General features: G+C 36.4%; 1 protein-coding gene across 3 annotated transcripts in view; it reads right to left on the minus strand.

Annotated features, from left to right (window-relative positions):
- CNTLN (centlein, centrosomal protein) overlaps positions 1–20994 on the minus strand; it is a 389383-nt gene that overhangs the window by 97008 nt on the left and 271381 nt on the right. For 2 of the 3 annotated variants that reach the window (XM_011930370.1, XM_011930371.1), the window contains exons 16-18: positions 10042–10222; positions 3641–3731; positions 3330–3553 (exon numbers count right to left, since the gene is read on the minus strand). In XM_011930370.1, the coding sequence (XP_011785760.1) occupies positions 3330–3553; positions 3641–3731; positions 10042–10222 (496 nt within the window). The remainder of the gene's footprint in view (positions 1–3329; positions 3554–3640; positions 3732–10041; positions 10223–20994) is intronic. The other variant, XM_011930372.1, reaches the window with a different exon arrangement.

Raw genomic sequence — 20994 nt, forward strand, 5'->3', positions numbered from 1 at the left:
GAAACATAAATAAATCTATAAAATTAAACATTGTATGTGTATAACATTTTCTTCATATTAAAAGGGAGCTCTGAAGAATGGGGCTAGCATGTTTTTTACTCATATCTTTACCTGTGGCAACGGATACATATTTTGAACAAATGCAAAAGACTTATACTTAATTTTTCTTGAAAATAGCTGATGGCTATTTATATATTCCATCTATAGAATAATGCTTAGTATAGGGCTATAGTGCATTTCAAAATAGGTTTAAAATATTTTACAATGATATTTACAGCACCTGCTTTTGGGAATCACAAATCTTTGTCATTTACCTAGTATACTATTTAGCTCATAGTTGTAAAATACTATCTACATGTCATACATATCTTTAGAGTAGGCAAAATGTAAAAAAAAAAAAAAAGAATACAGTTAAAATGATGACAGTTCAATCTAAACATGTAAAAAATCCATTATCTTGGTTAACATTTTCTTCCAAAACTTCAGTGGTTTGGCCTATACAGCTCATATTTCTTTTTCTAAGCTTTGTTGAGGAAATTCTATAATGGTTTAAAACACAATGCAATGAAACTGATAGGGAAAAAAATGCCAAAGAATACTTTGTGTTCCTCTTATCAACCTCCTAACAAACAATGGTACTTTTAACTACATACGAAAAAGGTGAAAGTCTTTGAAAAGTTTTCCTGAATATAAAGCAATATTTTTAGTACGGAGGCTGCCCAAATATTGAAATCTATCTTAAATATTACTTATTAATGCACAATAAATTCAAGGCCTATAAGTTCAAAACCTATTGATGCCTGATTCAATACTTTAGAATAAAAAAAAAAATGTTGAGGGTTTTAAAATCACGAGAAACAGATACAAAATAATTAAATTAGAATATTTACCGAGCATACAGGAATTCCACCATAAATAGGCAGGAGAAGAAAGACTGAACTTAACCTGTTTTCCTAAGTTCCATTATTAAAAATATCACAGAAATCAACAGATGTTACCCAAATCCTCAAGTTGGTAACCTGAAAAATTTCTCAGTAGATGAGAATCTGGGATCTTGACATCTTCCATCCCAAGCTTTAGTTATTATGTGAGAGCCCACAAAGTCTATACCAATGTATTAACTAAAGATAATTTGTCTGTATCTATGTAATACTTGGGGAGTTACTTTATCAGTAGAGAATTCTTAGTTACCACATCAGTTATTTCTCCCTATGTATAGAATATTCAAATTAAATCTAATTCTAGTTAATCACTCGTTACATTTATTTGAGTTCATAGCGATTTTTGAGATGGAAAATTTCTAAATTCTGATTCTTATTCTTTCCTGAAGTACTTTTTGAATATTATATGTTCTTGGACCTTTCTATCATCTAAAGAAAAACTGTATTAAAAATAAAATTACATATAACAATGAAATATGTTATACCTATAACATAGTAGCAAAAGTAAGACATTTACCTTAGAATAGATAAGATTTGAAATAGCTAGAATTGAGAGTAGCTTCAGGGAGAAATTCATATTAAAGTAACTCATTTGATCATCTATACCATACTCTCTCTAAAATGCACATCAACCATATAGTAACTGAAGTGCTTTTTATTCCTCCCAATTTTCTCTTTACAAGTAGTTGAAATCTGTGCTAAAATGTGGATTTCTTACTTGATACTACCAAGTATGGCACCTCAAAAATTATAAGAAAGGAAATTAAAATTGGTTGCAAAAAGGAAAAAAAAACAAGTATGTCTAACACAGATTTTTAGTTGAATCTCTAGTGTACTATTTTTATTTTTCTCATAGTGTATGCAATTTAAGAAACTCCCAGGAAGTAACTATACCACTACTTTCCAAACTCTCAACGAAGAAAATTCCTCTTCCAAGGAGAATAAGTAAAATAGTTTTTGTAACAACTCTAAACTTTTATAATTTTCCTCTGACAATATCAGAATTTACTCTTATGAAAAGCCAGTGGTCTAGTATATTATTTAAGAGAACACTGAAAAGTTCAATTGTTTTTTGTATAATAAGATTGAACAATTAAAGTTGAGAATTTTTTCTTCCTTTTAAAAAATGTTCTTTCATGTCACTTTGCTATTTGCACCAAAAAAAAAAAACTTAGGAATACATATAGTTTACAATATCATGGTGAAATATAAAACAATGTCATTTAACTAGAGAAGAAAGAAAGGAAGAGTAGAAGAAAGGAAAAGGAAAGGGAAGAAAGAGAGGATACTAAAGAGAAGAAAAGAAAATACTAGCCAGTAAAATGTATATGGGATGAAATCATTTTGGGAAATGTGGTTCCTATACAGTGGTTGTGGTATCAGTGACTGTGTCTAAATTGTAACATAGAGCTCAGTCTCATCTGGTATCCCACTGCCACATTTCCAACGGCCAAGCCTGTAAAATCCAGAAACTTCTGGTGTAAGCTGGAATGCAGTTAAGGTTTGGGTACAAGGCTACTCTGGGAATAAAGTCAGAATACAATTCTTAACTGTCATAACACTAATCCTTCACCATTAAAACGTTTATATGTATTGTTTGAATCAAAGCACTAGATATTAGAATTAGAGAATTTAAGTGTAACTTAAAATTATATGTGACAGTGATTTAAATACTGTTTTCTAATATAATGAAATATTTTTTTCTCTGCACAATAATTTTCTAAGAAATCATTCATTCCACAAGCAAATAACATAAAGAATGGAGACTTAAAGAACAAAAACTCTTTTCTTTTTCATTTGCTTTAAGTTCATCTCAAAGTATAAGTTAAACTTATGCTTTAAGATTATCTTACCAGGAGTAAGGTATAATGTGACTATTTGTCTGAGTAAAAAGAACCATGCATAGGTTACTGGAATACATTAAAATAGATACTTATATTAAAATCTTCACATTTTATACTAGTATTTGCAAAGAGTAACTGATTAAGATATTACTTTAATAATGTAACTTATCATAAACACAAAGTTTCAAACATAGGGAACTGGGTAAGCTATATATATGTATGAAGCCTGCTTTTAAAAACTAAGATGTAACACAATACAGAACATGTAAAAATATTTCAAAGATGAGAAAAACTAAGCGGAACAGGAATGCTAGTAAAGTGTCTTTTTGATTCAGAGTTCCCTCCCTCATGTATGTTATCCTTTAATATGGGTCTTATTAAAGAAGTTCAGTAATTAAACTAATTATATTAGTAAACAGTGCCTGGGATTTTTTAAAACTCATAGACCTGCCTAACACAAATATAAACTAAACAATACATGTAAAACAAAATATCCACTTTTACAATATAGTATACAATTATTCAATCTTACAGTTCTCTTTACCTTTATTGTCTGCCTGCTTGTCTGAAATCGTTGATCAGATACTTGCTGTTGATGGAGGAGCTTTTCATTAACTTCTTTATATTCTTTAACAGACAATTCTGCTGTTTTCTTGGCATTCTGAAGTACACTGTTTTGTTGTTGCAAGGATATAATCCGTTCTCGTAATAAAATAACATTGCTACTTGATTTCTGGGCAGTTATATTTTTGTATTTTTCTCTGTTGACTATATAAAAATAATATTGTTCATAATATTTGAAAAATTAGGTTTAATTTTTAAAACACATATTGTTAATTGCATACATATTCTTACCTCTAGTAGGAACTGCTGTATGTGAACTCTTTTGCATCTTACAATTCTTCTTTTGAAAAGTTGGTTTTTTGGCATTCTTATGAAAATAGTCCTAAATTTGAAGGTTTCATAATAATTGTATTATTCTTCAATAACAAGATCAAGTGAACTAATAAAAGTAACATCTCTTTACTTAAAAATACAATTGTTTATGCAGAATTTTTTTTAAAAGTCTGTGGGAGGCCAAGGCAGGAGGACTGCTTGAGGCCAGGAGTTTGAGAACAGCCTGGGCAGCATAGCAAGACTGTCTCTTACAAAAAAATTTGAAAAAAAAATTTTTTTAACTCTAGATGATAAAATTCTATAAGTGATACCAAGAACTTACAAATGAACTTACATACACTGAACTTAAACTAACAGGCAGAAGATATAGATACAAAATCAACTCCAAAGAAGTAGAAATTTAATCTAGGGACAGCTTAAAAACTTAGGAGTAAATATGATAACAGTAACAAAAGTAAAATATGAATAATTAATAACTTATTCTCTGAAAATATAGGCCCTTTTCTCAAATACTCTATTATATGCTGACAAATGAAGCTAATAGCCTTCTGACAAATAAAGCCAAAAATAAGGCTGACAATAATAAAATAACTTCCTGAAGCTGTATGTTTTCTTCATGGCACTCTAATACACGGAGGCTGAACAAAATGAAGCCTTTGTTGACTTTTGTTTTAAAATGTTTCACCAATTTAAAAATGTACATATTAGTAGTAAAACATGTAGTCTTAAGATTTTTTTTTTTTTCTTTTGAGACAGAGTCTGGCTTTGTCACTCAGGCTGGAGTGCAGTGGCACAATTTCACCGCAACCTCCGCCCCTGGGTTCAAGCGATTTTCATGCCTCAGCCTCTCAAGTACCTGGGACTACAGGTGCACACCACCACCCCCAGCTAATTTTTGTATTTTTAGTAGATATGTGGTTTCACAATGCCGTCCAGGCTGGTTTCAAACTCCTGGCGTCCAGTGACCCACTCGCTTCGGCCTCCCAAAGTGTTGGGATTATGGGAGTGAGCCACAGTGCCCAGCCTTGTTTAAGAATTCATTGGCTGGGAAACATAGATATATTCAATCTAGAAAATTATTTCTTATTTGAAAAACAACTTTTTAAAAGATCCCAATCCAGCAACAAATCACCTGAAAGTCATGAAACCAATTAACACATACACCAGAAGTCTATATCTAAAATAAGGTTTTCCTTTAAACTGATTAGTTTCAGAAATTATAAAATCCTAACAATGTTTCATTTCTCAAAATATTTTTGAAATGCTTCATTTAAACTTATCTTCAGAACCGGCATATAAATTTTTAATTGCTTATTAAGATTCAATTAGTATTTAAGTATCAGCCACGCACTGAGCACTGTTAAAAAAAAAATCCAAAATACAACTACCAATTGAATTACTAATATCAGTCACCAGATTTGGTATCAAATTAATAGTAGCTAAAATTAAATTACAAAGAAGTGGGCTCCTGTTTCCAGTACTATTACTAAACACAAACTCAAGAAAACTCTCATACTATGAAACAAACACACCTACAGTGTATTTCTAACATGGCAAAAAATATAAGGGAAATTGTCAGAGGCCAAAAACGAAGTGAAAGCAGAAATTCAGAGACCATACAAAAGTGACCAACAATGTAGCCAGCAACATGTAGAACAACCGACAATCCCTTGTGACCTTGAAATTCCACTTAAATAGCAACACAGAATGCAGAAGGCAAGAAAGAAAGCCTAGCTCCCAATCCAAGACGAGAAATTTGAGGTCAGAAAGCTATGGCATTGTATACGTCAATAGTTAGCTCCTTTTTATTGCTGAGAAGTTTCCTGTGTTACAGATGTACCACAGTTTGTTTAGCTGTTCAGCTACTGAAGAGAATTTTGGTGGTTCCCAGTTTTCAGCTACTACAAATAAAGGGGCTTTGATCATTCATGTACAAGTTTTTTTGGTAAACATATATTTTCATGTCTGTGGGATGTGTCCAAGGGTGTGATAGCTGGGTTGTATGGTAAACTTAGTTTTTTAAGAAACTGACAAACTTTTTCAGAGTGTTGTATAGTAGAATTTTATATTCATATGAACAATATATGAGAGATCCAGTTTCCCTGTCCCCTTGGTCAGCACTTGCTATTTTCACTAATTTTTACTTTAGCTGTTCCCTAATAGGGATGTTGAAAATCTTTACATGTGCTTATTTGCCATCTATATATCCTTTTTTGGTAAAATGTTTGCTCCTGTCTTTTGCCTATTTTGTAACTGGATTGTTTAATTTCTTCCTGTTGAGTTTTGAGCTTGCTTTATATATTCAAGCTATAAGACTTTTGTCAGACACATGGTTTTTAAATATTCATCTCGCTCTATGGCTTGTCTTTTCATCTTCTATGTAGTGTCTTTTGAAGAGCAAAAGTTCTTAATTTTAATGAAGTCGAATTTACTGATGTTTTCTTTTATGGATCGTGCTTTTGGTATCATGTCTAAAAACTCTTCACTCAGCTCTAAGACTTGAAGATTTTCTCCAACATTTCTTTCTAAAGTTTTATGATTTAATATTTTACATTTATATGTGATCCACCTCAAATTAATTTTTGCATAAAGTGTAAAGTGTAGGTGTAGGTTCCTTTATTTTTTGCACAGAAATATCCAATTGCTCCAGCGCTGATTTTGGAAAAGATTATCCTTCCTTTGCACCTTTGTCAAAAATCAGTTGTTCATACTTCTGTGGATCCATTTCAAGATTCTCTGTTCCATTATGTGAATAATAATGGTGGGTGTATGGTGCCATTAGTCTTGACATCTGAATCAATTTTGGGTGATAAAGATTAATGCCACCACCTGTGGGGCAAACATAGTTATTTAATTTTTCAGTCCTAAAATTTAGATTTGGGTATTTTTATATCTTCTACCTATCTGCTGAGACTTTCTAATTCTTTACTGGGATATTCTATTGCTTTTTGTTTTAGGCCTATTTTATTTTGTTTAGGCCTGTCCATAATTGCTTGCTGAAGCATTTTGATGGCAGCAACTTTAATATACTTGTCACATGCAGATGCCTCCTAGCATACAATGGGTATCCATTATTACATCCTGATAAACTCATTAAGTTGAAAACATCATAAATCAAAAATGCATTTAATATATCTAACCTACCAAACATCAAAGCTTAGCCTAGCTACTCAGAACACTTACATTAGCCTATACCTGGGCAAAATCATCTAACACAAAGCTTATTTTATAATAAAGTATTGAATACGTCATGTAATTTATTTATTGAATACTGTCCTGAAAGTGATAAAAAGAACCGTTGTATGGGTACTCAATGTACAGTTTCTACTGAACATGTATCAATTTCACACCAACATAAAGTAGAAAAATTTTAACTCAAACCATTGTAGTGAGTTGGGGACTGTGTGTAACTCCGACATCTGTCATCCTGCTGTTGGCTTCTGTTGATTGTCTTTTCTTGTTATAGTTGAGGTTTTCCTGGATCTTGGTACGAGGTGTGATTTTCAACTGTATCCTGGACATTTTGGCTATTATATTTCAAGGTTCTGTATCTTACTTGAATCTTATTTGAACAGGCCTCATCTGACACCACACTGATGGGGCAAGGAGCACACCATCTAATTACTGCCAGTTGGAAGTGGCAGTCTTAGTTGACAAACTGGTTGGAGAGGGCCACCTCATTACTGCTTGGTGGGGGTAGAACTTCAGGTTACCCAAAAGGCATCTGCTGATACCATCATGGCTGGATAATGGAGGGGGACCTCGTTAATGTTCCCCACTGGGCTTCCACTGACATCATGGGGAGGGGGTTGGGGCCTGTTAGGTGTGAGTGGTAATTAAATTCCCCATCTCTGCACTTGGCCTCTGAAATTATCTTGCTCAGAAGCAAAAGGCATTTCATGCTGAATGGAGATGGATATCCAGGTTCCCTATGTGATATCCCGTGACATGGAAAGGAGGGAGTCAGTGGTTCTTAACCTTTTTGGCACCAAAAACCAGTTTTGCGGAAAAAAATTTTGCATGGATAGGGGGTGGAGGGGGTTGGGGAGGTGGAGATGGTTTCGGGATGAAACTGTTCTACCTCAGATCATCAGGCATTAGATTATCACAAGGAGCGGCAACCTAGATCTCTTGCATGCACAGTTCACAATAGGGTTCACGCTCATGTGAGAGTCTAATGCCTCCGCTGATCTAACGGGAGGCAGAGCTCAGGCCGTAACAATGGCTCACCCACCTCTCACCCTCTGCTGTGTGAGTCATTTCCTAGCAGGCCACAACAGGTACCAGTCTGCAGCCCAGGGGCTGGAGATCCCAGGAGTAGGTCATTATCACTAGCTCCACACTTGGTCTTCTCTGGCATCACTCTGATAGGAGGAGAAGAGGTGAAGAGTGTCTACTTATTGTCAGGTAAGAGTGGGAATCTAGGTTCCCATTAGGCCTTTACAGATGGGGCTGGAAACAGGGTTGCAATTTTTTCTATGGTGTTTGCCTGGAGTAGGACACTTAACTGTGTAAGCTTCTCTGTCTTGCTAGGCTGGCCTTTTCCAGGTGACTTGGCTAAAAGAAGGGTTTTATCCGGGGCATGTATTGTCTGACCTACTGGGGTTTCTAGGTTGGGGATTTCAGGTATCCAGGCCAGGATACATGAAGCAAAATGAAAACCCAGAGAACTCACCACCATGTTGTTCCTTGAGTGATGAGGTACCTAGCTGGTCTGCTGCCTTCTCTCCACCTTTAAACATCTTCTTCTTGTTTTATATTAATTTTGGTTAATAGAGTCACTATCAAAATCTCAAAAAAAGTTTTTGTAGAACTTAAGCTGATTCTAAATTCATTTTGAAGAGTAAAGAACCAAGAAGAGACTCTTGATAAACAAGAAGGCAGGAAACTTGTTCAACAAGCAATCAAGACTACTAAAATGAAACTAAGACAGCATGATACTGACACATTTACTGAAGGAATAGAAGAAAAAGCCTAGATAAATATCCCTATGTTTATGTACATTTGATTTACAATAAAGGTGGCACCTTTGAATAAAGCAAGGAAAAAGTTCATGACAAACATTGGGGAAAAATTGGTAAAATTAATCCCTATCTTACATCACATGAAAAAAATCAACACTAGACATTGATGTGAAAATCAAAACAGAAAAATATAGGAAATCAGAAAAATATAGGAAAAGATAACATGAAAGGTCATATAGGATATATCTACGTTACAGTAAGCAATGCATTATACAGAACACAAAATGTGCTATTCATAAACAAAAAATTGATGTTTGGCCACTTCAGAATTGAGATGCTATATTCTTCAGAAGACTCCAGAAAGAAGAGTAAAAAGGCACACCATGGAGTAGGAAAAGATATCTACAATACATAACCAACAAAAGGCTCATATATAGCATATATAAAAATTTCTAAGCCAGTAAGAAAAATACAGATAACTCATTTGGAAAATGGGCAGAGACTTGAAGAGGCAATTTACTAAAGAATTCCAAATGGCCAACAACCATGAGAAAGTACTCAACATCGTATTAGTAATCACAGAAACTTAAACTCACAATGATATACCTCAACATACACAAAAAAGTAGCTGAAATGAGAAAGATTAACCTATCAAGTGTCAATGAAGAGCAGCAAAAATTTCTATAAAATCTATTTATCATCAATCAGCAGACATTTAGCATATATTCTTGGTCTGAACTTCATTCTGGTAGTAACTAAAGAAGACCTTTCCTCCAAAGTGCTGGCAAGAGTTCAAAAAATAAATGTTTTTGAATTATGTTTTAAAAGAATCTTACAGGTTAATTCAAAGACAACCTAATTTTTACAACAAAATAAAAATGAACTTTCCTTAATTTTTCACTGATTTATGCTAAATAGGTAAACATTTGGTGTCATGATGTATCAGCAGTAGGAATTACTGAATAAGTTGTACTAGAACTTCAATTTTTCAAAATTTAAAATACATTGAGAAGTTAGTTAAAAATAAGTAATTTAAAGATTTAATCAGACTAAATGACTTTATCCTTGCAAAGACTAATATACAAAAAGAAGTTTCCTCACTTGGAGTATTTCATATACCTGAAAACAATAATGAGCTTATTAACCACTTTTTTGCTGAGATATAAATACCTTAAGAATTATAATAATAGTATTTATTTTCATTTTTGTCTATGAAAAAGACAAACAAGTACTTGAAAATTATTTAAAAGTGAATATTTTCACTGTATACTTCAAAGATGACTTAACTTTTAAGAATTCAAATTAAATCAATAGTAACATTTATTTACTTAAGTTATAAAGCATAAGATAAAATTTAAAACATAGCATACAATTAAGGAAAATTGTGTCATTTACCCTTGGGGTCTTGCCATCTATATTTAAATATGTCTGTACTATTTCTTTTCCTTTTGTTTGGCTGTCTTCTCTTGGATCACTTTCTTTCTGGTCTTTTCCATCTTCTGTAGGACTTATTTTCTGGGATGTTTCCACAATAATTGTTCCCAAAGTTTGAGAGGTCTGTGCTTCAGAATCACTGCTTTTTAGGAAAAAGTAGGGACATAAAACCCAAGAATAAAAGTTGTTACATGTGCTTGTCTTAAGTTCAAGACCAAATAATATTTTAGGATAGACTGTATATAAAGCTGCAAGCTTAATGTGGGCATTTACTGGTTCTCAATGTAAAAGGGAAAATCAGTCTAAATATATTGTACAAAATTAAAGAATCCCATCAAGAAAACAGATTATCTAATTTCAAATCCCTACCAACATCATTTCTATAGTACTTCTACCAAGTGTTAACTCAGGAAGCATTTGCTATAACACTTCCAAGGCTGGAGCATGCCTTACTTTCCCAACATGGCCAGAAAAGTTTAATATTTCTAACAGAGTTTTTCCTTCACCTGAAACAAAATTTGAATCTCTGAAGCTTTCACCCACTGATTCTAGTTTCATCCCTTATGGCTATTTATCATTCAATAAAATACTTCTTAAGCACCAACTATGGGCCCAGGCACTTTTTTTTTTTTTTTAAGACAGAGTCTCGCTGTATCACCCAGGCTGGAGTGCAGTGGCGTGATTTCGGCTCACTGCAACCTCCGCCTCCTGGGTTCACGCCATTCTCCAGCCTCAGCCTCCTGAGTAGCTGGGATTACAGGCACCCGCCACCACGCCCGGCTAATTTTTTAGTAGAGACGGGGTTTCACTGTGCTAGCCAGGATGCTCTCAATCTCCTGACCTCGTGATCTGCCCGCCTCAGCCTCCCAAAGTGCTGGGATTATAGGCGTAAGCCACTGCACCCAGCCAGGCCCAGGCACTTTTGTTGGCATAAAGGCTAAGGTAGTAGTGAACAAAGTAAAAAAAAAATCCCTTCCCTCATGTAACCTTTATCCTGGTAAGGGTAGAGGGACAGGAAACAAGAATAAGGAGCAAAATACACAGTATCTTAATAGTGATGTGTTAAAGAGAAAAAAATAAAAAATAAACAAGGGTAGGAGACAGGAAGTGTTGAGATTGTGTGGAACATATAAGTCAGTCCCTTTCCCACATGGATGAGCTTTTAACTATTTAGACATTGTTATATGCTGCTTCAGATACCATGAAGAATAACATCCCTAGCTTGTTCAAATGTTCCTAATATATATACTTTTGAGATGCCTTATCTCCCTGGTCAGTCTTTTTTGTTTGTTTGTTTGTTTTTTTGAGATAGAGTCTCACTCTGTTGTACCCAGGCTGGAGTGCAGTGGCACGGTCTCGGCTCACTGCAACCTCTGCCTCCAGGGTTCAAGCGATTCTCCTGCCTCAGCCTCCCGAGTAGCTGGGATAACAGGCACCCGCCACCATGCCCAGCTAATTTTTTGTATTTTTAGTAGAGATGGGGTTTCACCATGTTGGTCAGGCTGGTCTCCAACTCCTGATCTCAGGTAATCCACCTGCCTCAGCCTCCCAAAGTGCTGGAATTACAGGCGTGAGCCACCACGCCCGGCCTCCCTGGTCAGTCTTGAATGTGTTTCAGCTTATCATGATGGAGCATCATGTCCAGAATTCAGTTTCATATTCCTGGGACACTATGAGAGACACTGAGTAAAACTCTTGGTAGATGCAGACTCAAAGTGTGTAAGCTTCTTTAGCATGTACATCATGCTACAGACTCACCTAAGATTTAATTAACAAAACCACCTAAAGTATTTCAAATAAGATTTAACAAAACCACCCAGACAACTATCAAAGCCACATATTTCTCCCATTGTACAGTGCAACTGGTATGTTACAGCCAAGTAAACTATCCTGTAGGCATTTGTGTAAATATATTCCCAGTCTATTGAGATCTTTGGGGATGTTGATTCTATTGTGTAACATATTTTACATCCCTTTCAACATCATGTTAATCACAATTTGATAAACATGCTTTGATGGAATTTAGATGTTCTGTATTTAGTGTAATTCTATTTTAAAAGGTTATTGGTTAGTCTGATAAGAATTTCCCTTGAAGAACCCATACTGGCTTTGAGAAATCACTATTTCTTTTAAGAAACATTCACAAAGTATTCTTTGATAATGTCCTAGAACCTTATTTAGGATTTATTTCAAAAACATCAACTGTAGAATTATCCTTGTGTTTTTAATATCACAACTACACTTTTCTGTTTTCCATATTCTCATACCATTTGGGTTCTCCTTCAAAATACCCATAGCAATTGATCAAATCTACAAGTTATTTCAATATCCTAGAATTCATTATTTCTGAATCAGAATACTATAATTTGCTTACATGTTCTACTATAATTGTTTACCTCTTTTTGTGTTCTATTCCTCTTTTTTGTTTGGCCAAAACTTAGCAGAAATTCAATATGTAATGCCCAAAATGGTATGAAAGGTGTCATAAAAAGCAGTATATTTCATAATAAGACACTCTCAAAACAAACTATTTATATTTGATTGGAGAGCCCTTGTTGGGGGGTAGACAGGGGCAGCAGCAGGGAGGCGTATCTCTTAGTGATGGGGCAGAGTGCTTCCTTCTCTTTAGAATTCTTTATTCATTCATTATTCAAAAAAACATTTATTGAATGGCTACTATGCCCTATGCATGTGAAAGAATTGATGAACAAATTCTACAAATAAGTTTCCAGTCTATCCACAAAGAAAACAATAAGTACAATAAATCTGAAATATGATATAGTATGTTATAAATTATTAAGTGCCACTGGGAAAAAAATGAGCAAGAGGACGGAATCCAAATTATGGGAGGTAAAATGGCAGTAGGCTGAAATCTGAAATAGATTGATCATTAGTAATACTGAAGCAAAAACTTAGAGAGGGAGTTGGTTGTTTTAGATATGTGGCTAAATACATTCCAAGCAGAAGACACCATCAAACTCAAATCCCTAAGGCAGAACTTCCTGCTTTCAGGGAGCAACAATCAGTCCAGTGTGCGTAGAACACAGTAAATATGGACTAAAGACAAGGTTGAAAGCAGAGAGGGTGGTTAGGAAAGTTCTTATCATATTCCAGGCAACTGATGATAGATAAAAGAGTGATGACAACCAAACTGATAAGAAATGGTCAACTTCTGGATATTTTTCTAAAGAAATCCACCAAGATTTCCTGATAGAGTAGATGTAATGACTGACAGAAAGACCGGAATCAAAGATGGTATCAAGCTTTTGGTCAGTGCAACTGTAAAGATAGAATTATCATTAGTGAGAAAGAGGAAGACAGCAGCTGAAATAGGCTTGGTGGGATAAAGCCCAGGAGTTTGTGTTAGGCTATTTGATATCCAAGTATGATGGTAAGTTGACAGTTAACTTCACATGTCTAAAATTCAGAGCCTGACCAACATGGAGAAACCCCATCTCTACTAAAAATACAAAATTAGCCGGGCATGGTGGCGCATGCCTGTAATCCCAGCTACTCTGGAGAATCGCTTGAACCCAGGGGGCAGAGGATGCAGTGAGCTGAGATCGCAACATTGCACTCCAGCCAGGGCAACAAGAGCAAAACTCCGTTTCAAAAAATAAAAATAGTAATAATAAAATAAAATTCAGAAGTGAGGTCTAGAATGGATACATACATTTTGGGGTGCCTGGAATACAGGTGGTAACAATGATGTTAATAAATATTATGAGATCACAAACCAATGAGTGTAGGTTTTAACGTGTCCTCCAAAGTTCACATCTTGGAAACATAATCCTCAACACAACAGTGTTGGGAGGTGGAATCTAATAAGAGGTGATTTGATCATAAGGCCTCATGAATGATTTAATGTTATCATGGGAGTGAGTTTGTTATAAGAATAGGCTTGTTATAAAAGCAAATTTGGTCCCCTCTTGCTCTATCAGGCTCCTTGTCCTTCCACCTTCAGCCATGATGACACAGCCAGAAGACCCTCACCAAATGTGGTGCTCTCAACCTTGGACTTCTCAGCTTCCAGAACTGTAAGAAATAAATTTCCTTTCATTATAAGTTACCCAGTCTGTGGTATTTTGTTTGTGTTGTTATAGCAACACAAAATGTCCAATGACTGAAGACAGTATGAGAGAATGAGGGGGAATGCCACAAAACTAACAAATGACACTGAGATTAAATGTCAGTAAGAAGAAGAAAATAAAGAGTATGGTATGGCAAACTATAATAACAAGAGGTAGAAATCAACTGTGTCAGGTCAAGTAAGGTGGGGACTGAGAATCCACCTTTGAATTTAGCAAAGTGGTAGTGACCCTCAAAATAATTGTTTTAGGCTGGGCGCAGTGGCTCACGCCGGTAATCCCAGCACTTTGGGAGGCCGAGGTGGGCAGACTGCGTGAGGTCAGGAGTTCGAGACCAGCCTGGCTAACATGGTTAAACCCCATTTTTACTAAAAATACAAAAATTAGCCGGGGGTGGTAGCACAAACCTGTAGTCCCAGCTACTCGGGAGGCTGAAGTAGGAGAATCATTTGAGCCCAGGAGACAGAGGCTGCAGTGAGCCAAGGTCATACCACTGTACTCCAGCCTGGGAGACAGAGCAAGACTGTCTCCAAAAAAAAAAAATTTGTTTTAGAGGGATGATGAAGGATCATATACAACTTTTTAAAATTTCACTGTCAAGGACAGCAAATATGGAGGACTACTAAAGGGGAACTAACAGGTATATAACGAATTCTCTGGTTTCCAAACATGGTCCCCCTAATTTTACCTCAATAATTGGGATAATTGCTCTGGCTAATACCGTAGCTCCTTTTGACAGTTTTTATTTCAGTATGGGGAATCCAAAATGGCCAGGGTACAATCTCAGCTTCTACCTCTATAGACAATAATTGTGTTCTCTCAGAGAACTTTCCTAACTTGGGCACCAGGACTCTCAAATCCCCTAGCCCAAGGTCATACTAATGAGAAGCAAAGACTCCTCCAGTGGGTTATTTGATTAAATAATTACATAGGCCACTCTAACTTAAATACTTTATTTCTGGAACTATGCATTCTTGGAGATAAAATAATAAACTCTCAGTTTAAGGCATATACCCTCACTTCAATATTGTCTACTAGCTGGTGCCATAATGGAGTCTACTGATCATCTACTGTCCTATATAGCCAGTTGCCTTTGAATAATGAAAAATATGGTAATACCAGTGAATTTGAAGACACAAAGCATTGTCATACATCCCTTGCCATAAAATGTGTCTTTTAGCTGGGCTTGGTGGCTCATACCTGTAATTCCAGCACTTTGCAAGGCCAAAACGGGTGAATCACCTGAGGTCAGAAGTTTATGACCAGTCTGGCCAAAATAGTGAAACCCCATCTCTATTAAAAATACAAAAATCAGCCGGGTGTGGTGGCATACACCTCTAGTCCCAGCTACTTGGGAGGCTGAAGCACGAGAATCGCTTGAACCCGGGAAGCAGAGGTTGCGGTGAGCCAAGATCACACCACTGCACTCTAGTCTGGGCAACAGAGCTAGACTCTGTCTTAAACTGAAAAGAAAATGTGTCTTTCAGTCTGTTTCTCTTGGAAAACCCTGACGAGGCCGCCTCCCTACCTCCCAGTCCTACCCACAAGGTTGAGATCAAAGTTGAGCAAGTGCATCCAAGGAGGCAGTTTTCTGCAACATCATAGGGATATATAAGTCATTTTGTAAATCTAAGAATGGTGATATTGGTAAAAATACAATAGACAAATCCGTACCTAAAATATTTGAACTATTGTAAAAAAGAAATTGATGCCTCCTCCATAATGGAAGAGGCCTACTGTAATCAACCTGACACTAAGAGACTAGTTGGTTTCCTCAGGAGAACGAAGCTTTGTTTGGGATTTTGAACTGGCCTCTTCTGTCAACAGGCTGAATATTCAACAGTGCCAGTAGCCCAGTTGCCAGATAAGTTTTGTGAAGGAAAGTCAATTTTGTTCAAAAGCTTGGAAGGAAAAATTGGAAGATCAGTGGCAGGACACCTGTGCGGTGTAGAAGCTATACCTGTTGCCATAGCCACTTTGTTCATGAGCCCATTAAGCAAGTCGCTCAGATAGCTGTGAAATAGGCAAGATCCATACCATGGGTCATTTTGTCCACAGAATGGGCTTTGTGTGTATCTCTTCCAAAAAGTCCATCTGCCGACCTCCCCCTTGACCTCCGTGCCACCAATCTTCCGCCAACCTCCCCACAGACCTCCCTGCCACCAATCTTCCAACTTTTCTTTCCAAGTTTTTGATATACTGAAAAATGCCTCCTTTGATGCACTCCCTCAACATTGATCTCAACCTTCACTATTTTTTTTGGAGTGGGAGTGGGAGGTAGAGCGGTGGATTAGTCAGTGTTTTTCTGGAGAAACAGAACCAACAGGATGTATGCATGTATGTATGTATTTTTAGGAATTGGTTCATGTGATTGTGGAGGCTGGGAAGTCCAAATCTACAGTATGGTCCAGTAGGCTAGAGACTTAGGAGAACTAATGCTATAGCTTCAGTCCAAATGCCAGCAGGTGGAAACCCAGGAAAGTAAATTTTCTAGTTCTAGTGTGAAGTCTGGCAGGCTAGAGACCCAGCAGAGCTGATGGTGCAGGTTAAATCTGAAGGCAGTTTTCTGGAGAATTCCCTCTTGCTCACAGAGGCCATTCTTTGTATTATATTCAGGCCTTCAATAGACTAAATGAGGTTCATCTCCATTGTGCTTTATCCGAAGCTCACTGATTTAAATGTTAACCTCATCCAAAAACACATCAAGTTGACACATAAAATTAACCACCCTATAACTCAGTTTATTTTCACAGTGTCATCCCCTCCAGGTGGGACTTAGTTCATCAGGGAAGTTCTGGTCTTTTGGTATACATAGATCATAGAAGAACTACATTTTTCTTTTCTCAGGACACCAATTTTCTCTCTCTTGATACGATGCAAGTCATACAGCTGCTGATGGCTGTCCCGACCTGTTCATATTTTGGGTTTGTCATCAATTCTATTACAGGTGCTATCCTCGAGATTTTGGCTATGCCTTCCTATTTGTTTTGTTTATTTTGATGGGGGATTTGTGGAAATAAAATATCCACCACTGCCGCAACCTCTTCCCAGTAGTACTAGCTTTTTAAATAGAAAACAGCTGTCAACAGAAATCGCATAGCCTTAGGTGTCTACATGTGGTTCTTGTCATGCTTGTCAGGGATTCCATATACCATGTCTGTCTGCTACAGACATATTCATAATCTTTGGTTCACTGAGTCATCTCCTCAAACCATTAATATTTCCTGTCCATAGAACTGCCAATTTTCTATTGATGTGTCTTTTTATATGACAATTTGTAAGTGATCTTAAAATCTTCTGGATATTAGTCCTTTACCTTCTTTATGTGTTGTAAATACCTTTTCCTGGTTAGTCATTTGACTTTTAACTCTTTTTATGTATCTGTTGTTACAGCGATGTTTAAAGTCCTATTAACGTTTTTTCATATCTGGCTCTGTATTTTCATCTCTTGCTTAAGTATACTTCCTAGAGATGCTCCAAAGTTATAAACAAAGTAATCTTGTAATTTCTTGTAATACTTTAAAAATTTTCATTGTTTCATTAAACCTGGAATCTAGACCAAGCACGGTGGCTTGCACCTGTAATCCAAACACTTTCTAAGGTCAAGGCAGGAGGATCACTTGAGACCAGAAGTTCAAAACTAGCCTGGGCAATGTAGCAAGACCTCATCTCTACAAAAAATTTGAAAAATTAGCCAGGCATGGTAGCACATGCCTATAGTCTCAGCTCTTAAGGAGACTGAGGTAGAAGATAGCTTGAGCCCAGGAAGTCGAGGATGCAGTGAGCCATGATTGTGCCACAGCACTCCAGCCTGGGAAACAAAGCATGACTCCACGTCATTAAAAAAAAAAAATCTCTATATGGATTTTGCTTTAAGGCACCATACTATATTAGGTAGTCAGACAATGAATATTGTTTAATGATTCAAGGAATGTATTTGTTCACTTATTCTTCACAGTCTGCTATGTATATAATCTAGTCCTCCATCAAAAACTTAACAACATGAAAGGAACTCCACTACTTTATCCTAAGATACGGTGTCAAGAGACTAACAATATGTAAAGTTCTATGGAATCTAGATCTACAGTAACCTAGGAATCAAATGCTACGAACCTAAAGCAAGATTGCTATTTTGAGAAAGTATAGACAAACCTATTTTTGATCAATGTAGTGGAGAACACAGCAGAATCAGGACTTCAATGAGGATCAAATGAATGTATAGGTCATTAAAAAATAGCAGTATAAAAATTTCAGGCCGGGCGCGGTGGCTCAAGCCTGTAATCCCAGCACTTTGGGAGGCTGAGACGGGCGGATCACGAGGTCAGGAGATCGAGACCATCCTGGCTAACACGGTGAAACCCCGTCTCTACTAAAAAATACAAAAATACTAGCCAGGCGAGGTGGCGGGTGCCTGTAGTCCCAAGCTACTCGGGAGGCTGAGGCAGGAGAATGGTGTGAACCCGGGAGGCGGAGCTTGCAGTGAGCTGAGATCCGGCCACTGACAGAGCAAGACTCTGTCTCAAAAAAAAAAAAAAAAAAAAAAAAAATTTCAAAGATTAAAAATCTTTGCAATCATAAAACTAATAGTTCTACTAACTCTAAGGAAAAAAATCTGGGTAGAATTAAAATCAGCTTGAAAAACAAATAATCTTAGCTGAAACAAGTTTATGAAGAGATGTTCATGGAACCTTTATGTGTGGAATCTATAAACAGCAACAAAATGCAGGCCTAAAAAAGACCTGTATTCACAATTTGAAAAATAATTCTTTGTTATGTGAGACTATACTGTTTAATTGCAGAATTTTTCACATTCTTGACCACAATTGGAAATGAATGAATTAACATATACATTTCGCATATACATACAAATATCCTGAGGATGGGGTAAGAGGTGTTTCAGATAGCCAAAGAAAATGATTCCTTGTAATAATAATAAACATACAGTACTGAACATGTTTTAGGTGCTATTTTAATATTCTATCCTATTTCTTTCTCACAACGTATCTATGAATATGATTCTATCATTATGCCTATTTTATGGATAATGAAATTGAGGCATAGAGAGGTCAAATAGCATGCCTATGGTCACACAGCTAGAGGATGAGAGGATTTCACACAGTTTGGTAATAGATTCCATGTTCCTAATCCCTAGGATATACTCTAAATAATGGTAGAGTTGGCCAGGCACAGTGGCTCACGCCTGTAATCCTAACATTTTGGGAGGCCAAGGCAGGCAGATCACGAGGTCAGGAGTTCAAGACAAGCCTGGCCAACATGGTGAAACCTCATCTCTACTAAAGATACAAAAAATTAGCCAGGCATTGTGGTGTGCACCTGTAATACCAGCTACTCGGGAGGCTGAGGCAGGAGAATTGCTTGAACCTGGGAGGTGGAGATTGCAGCGAGCTGAGACTGAGCCATTGCACTCCAGCCTCGGTGATGGGGCAAGACTCCACCTCTAAATAAATAAATAAATAAAGGTAGGGTTGTGTTTGGGAGAAAAAATATGTTTCTTTTATCCAACTTATGTTCTTGGCTGAGACACTGTAAAAAATGCAGATTAGCAAAAGAAAAGCAAGCAAATTTACTTAATGTAAGTTTTACATGAAAAGGGAGCCTTCGTAAGGAAATGAGGACCCAAAAAAATGGTTACATGTAAGGTTTGATGAGAAACAGAAAGTCACGGGAAAATGTGGTAAGACAAAAGAGTATGAGCTAAGCATAGTAAACTGGGGGACACTTAGCATGGCTGTTCATTCAGATTCATCTTGGTGTTCCTCTGTCTTTTGAGATAAGGACGTTCCTTTCCTCTGGTATAAGGAAGCCACCTCTCACATGAGGATCTTATCATCTGTTTTAGGGGAGAAGGTCACAGAGTCATTCTCGCACCTGCCATTTTTCAAATTCCTTCAACTATATTTTGGGAGGAGTATGTGCTGAATGCCATCAGTTGTTATCATCTTTTTACAAAAGGTGGTAATGTGAGTGAATATACTGCTTTATAAAATGGAAGGAAGATGGAAAGGCCTTTAGGACTAAGGTTGAAAACTTTAAGGATCAAAATGCCATATTCCTGAAGCAAAAAGAAACGTCAAAGAGCATCAGTTTCTTGTAAAATAATTTTGAGTGAGAATAAAATGCACTAGTGGGGAAAGACTGAAGTCAGATAGGCTAAACACATAGAATCAAGGAAGTTTATGTTATGTTTGGGAAATGTGACCAGGCAATTAAAGAAATAACTTAATGATAAGAGAAAATAGAAGTAGAAAGTATAACTGTAGGGATGGAAAAAAATGATTTTCCTTCTACCTAAGTTCTCGTTTGAGAACCCTGTAACAAAAGACAGATTAACAAGGGAAAAACAAGTAAATTTATTAACATGTGTATCACACATATAATAAATACATGGGACCACCTGGAAGTGAGTAGCTCAAAGAGGTGGCTTAGAACTCCAATTTATATAGCATCTTCAGCAAAGAACAACAGCTATTTAAATAAGTGATAACGGAAAGGAAAGGACTTGCGTCCCAAGGGGCAGCAAATTGTAGGAAGGCAAATGTGTGGAAAACTAATGGTAGATGAAGGCTAGTTGGTAGAATGTGTTCGTAGCTTCCTCTGGAGCTATCTCCAGGCTCGTTAGGAACTCAAGTTGTATCCAGTGATTAGCTTTTATCCCTTTTTGGCAGAGAGGGGAGAATGAATACCTTTGTAAATGTATGTACTGCTTTTAGGGGGAGATAAGAGAGCTTTTCTTGTAACTGCTTTTTCCGAACTGGCTTCAGTTTGAAATAATCCTTATGCCCAAATTGCTTATTTTGGCATGGCA

This window comes from Colobus angolensis, unplaced genomic scaffold (assembly GCF_000951035.1).
Source record: "Colobus angolensis palliatus isolate OR3802 unplaced genomic scaffold, Cang.pa_1.0 Scaffold86, whole genome shotgun sequence".
Taxonomy (NCBI): domain Eukaryota; kingdom Metazoa; phylum Chordata; class Mammalia; order Primates; family Cercopithecidae; genus Colobus; species Colobus angolensis.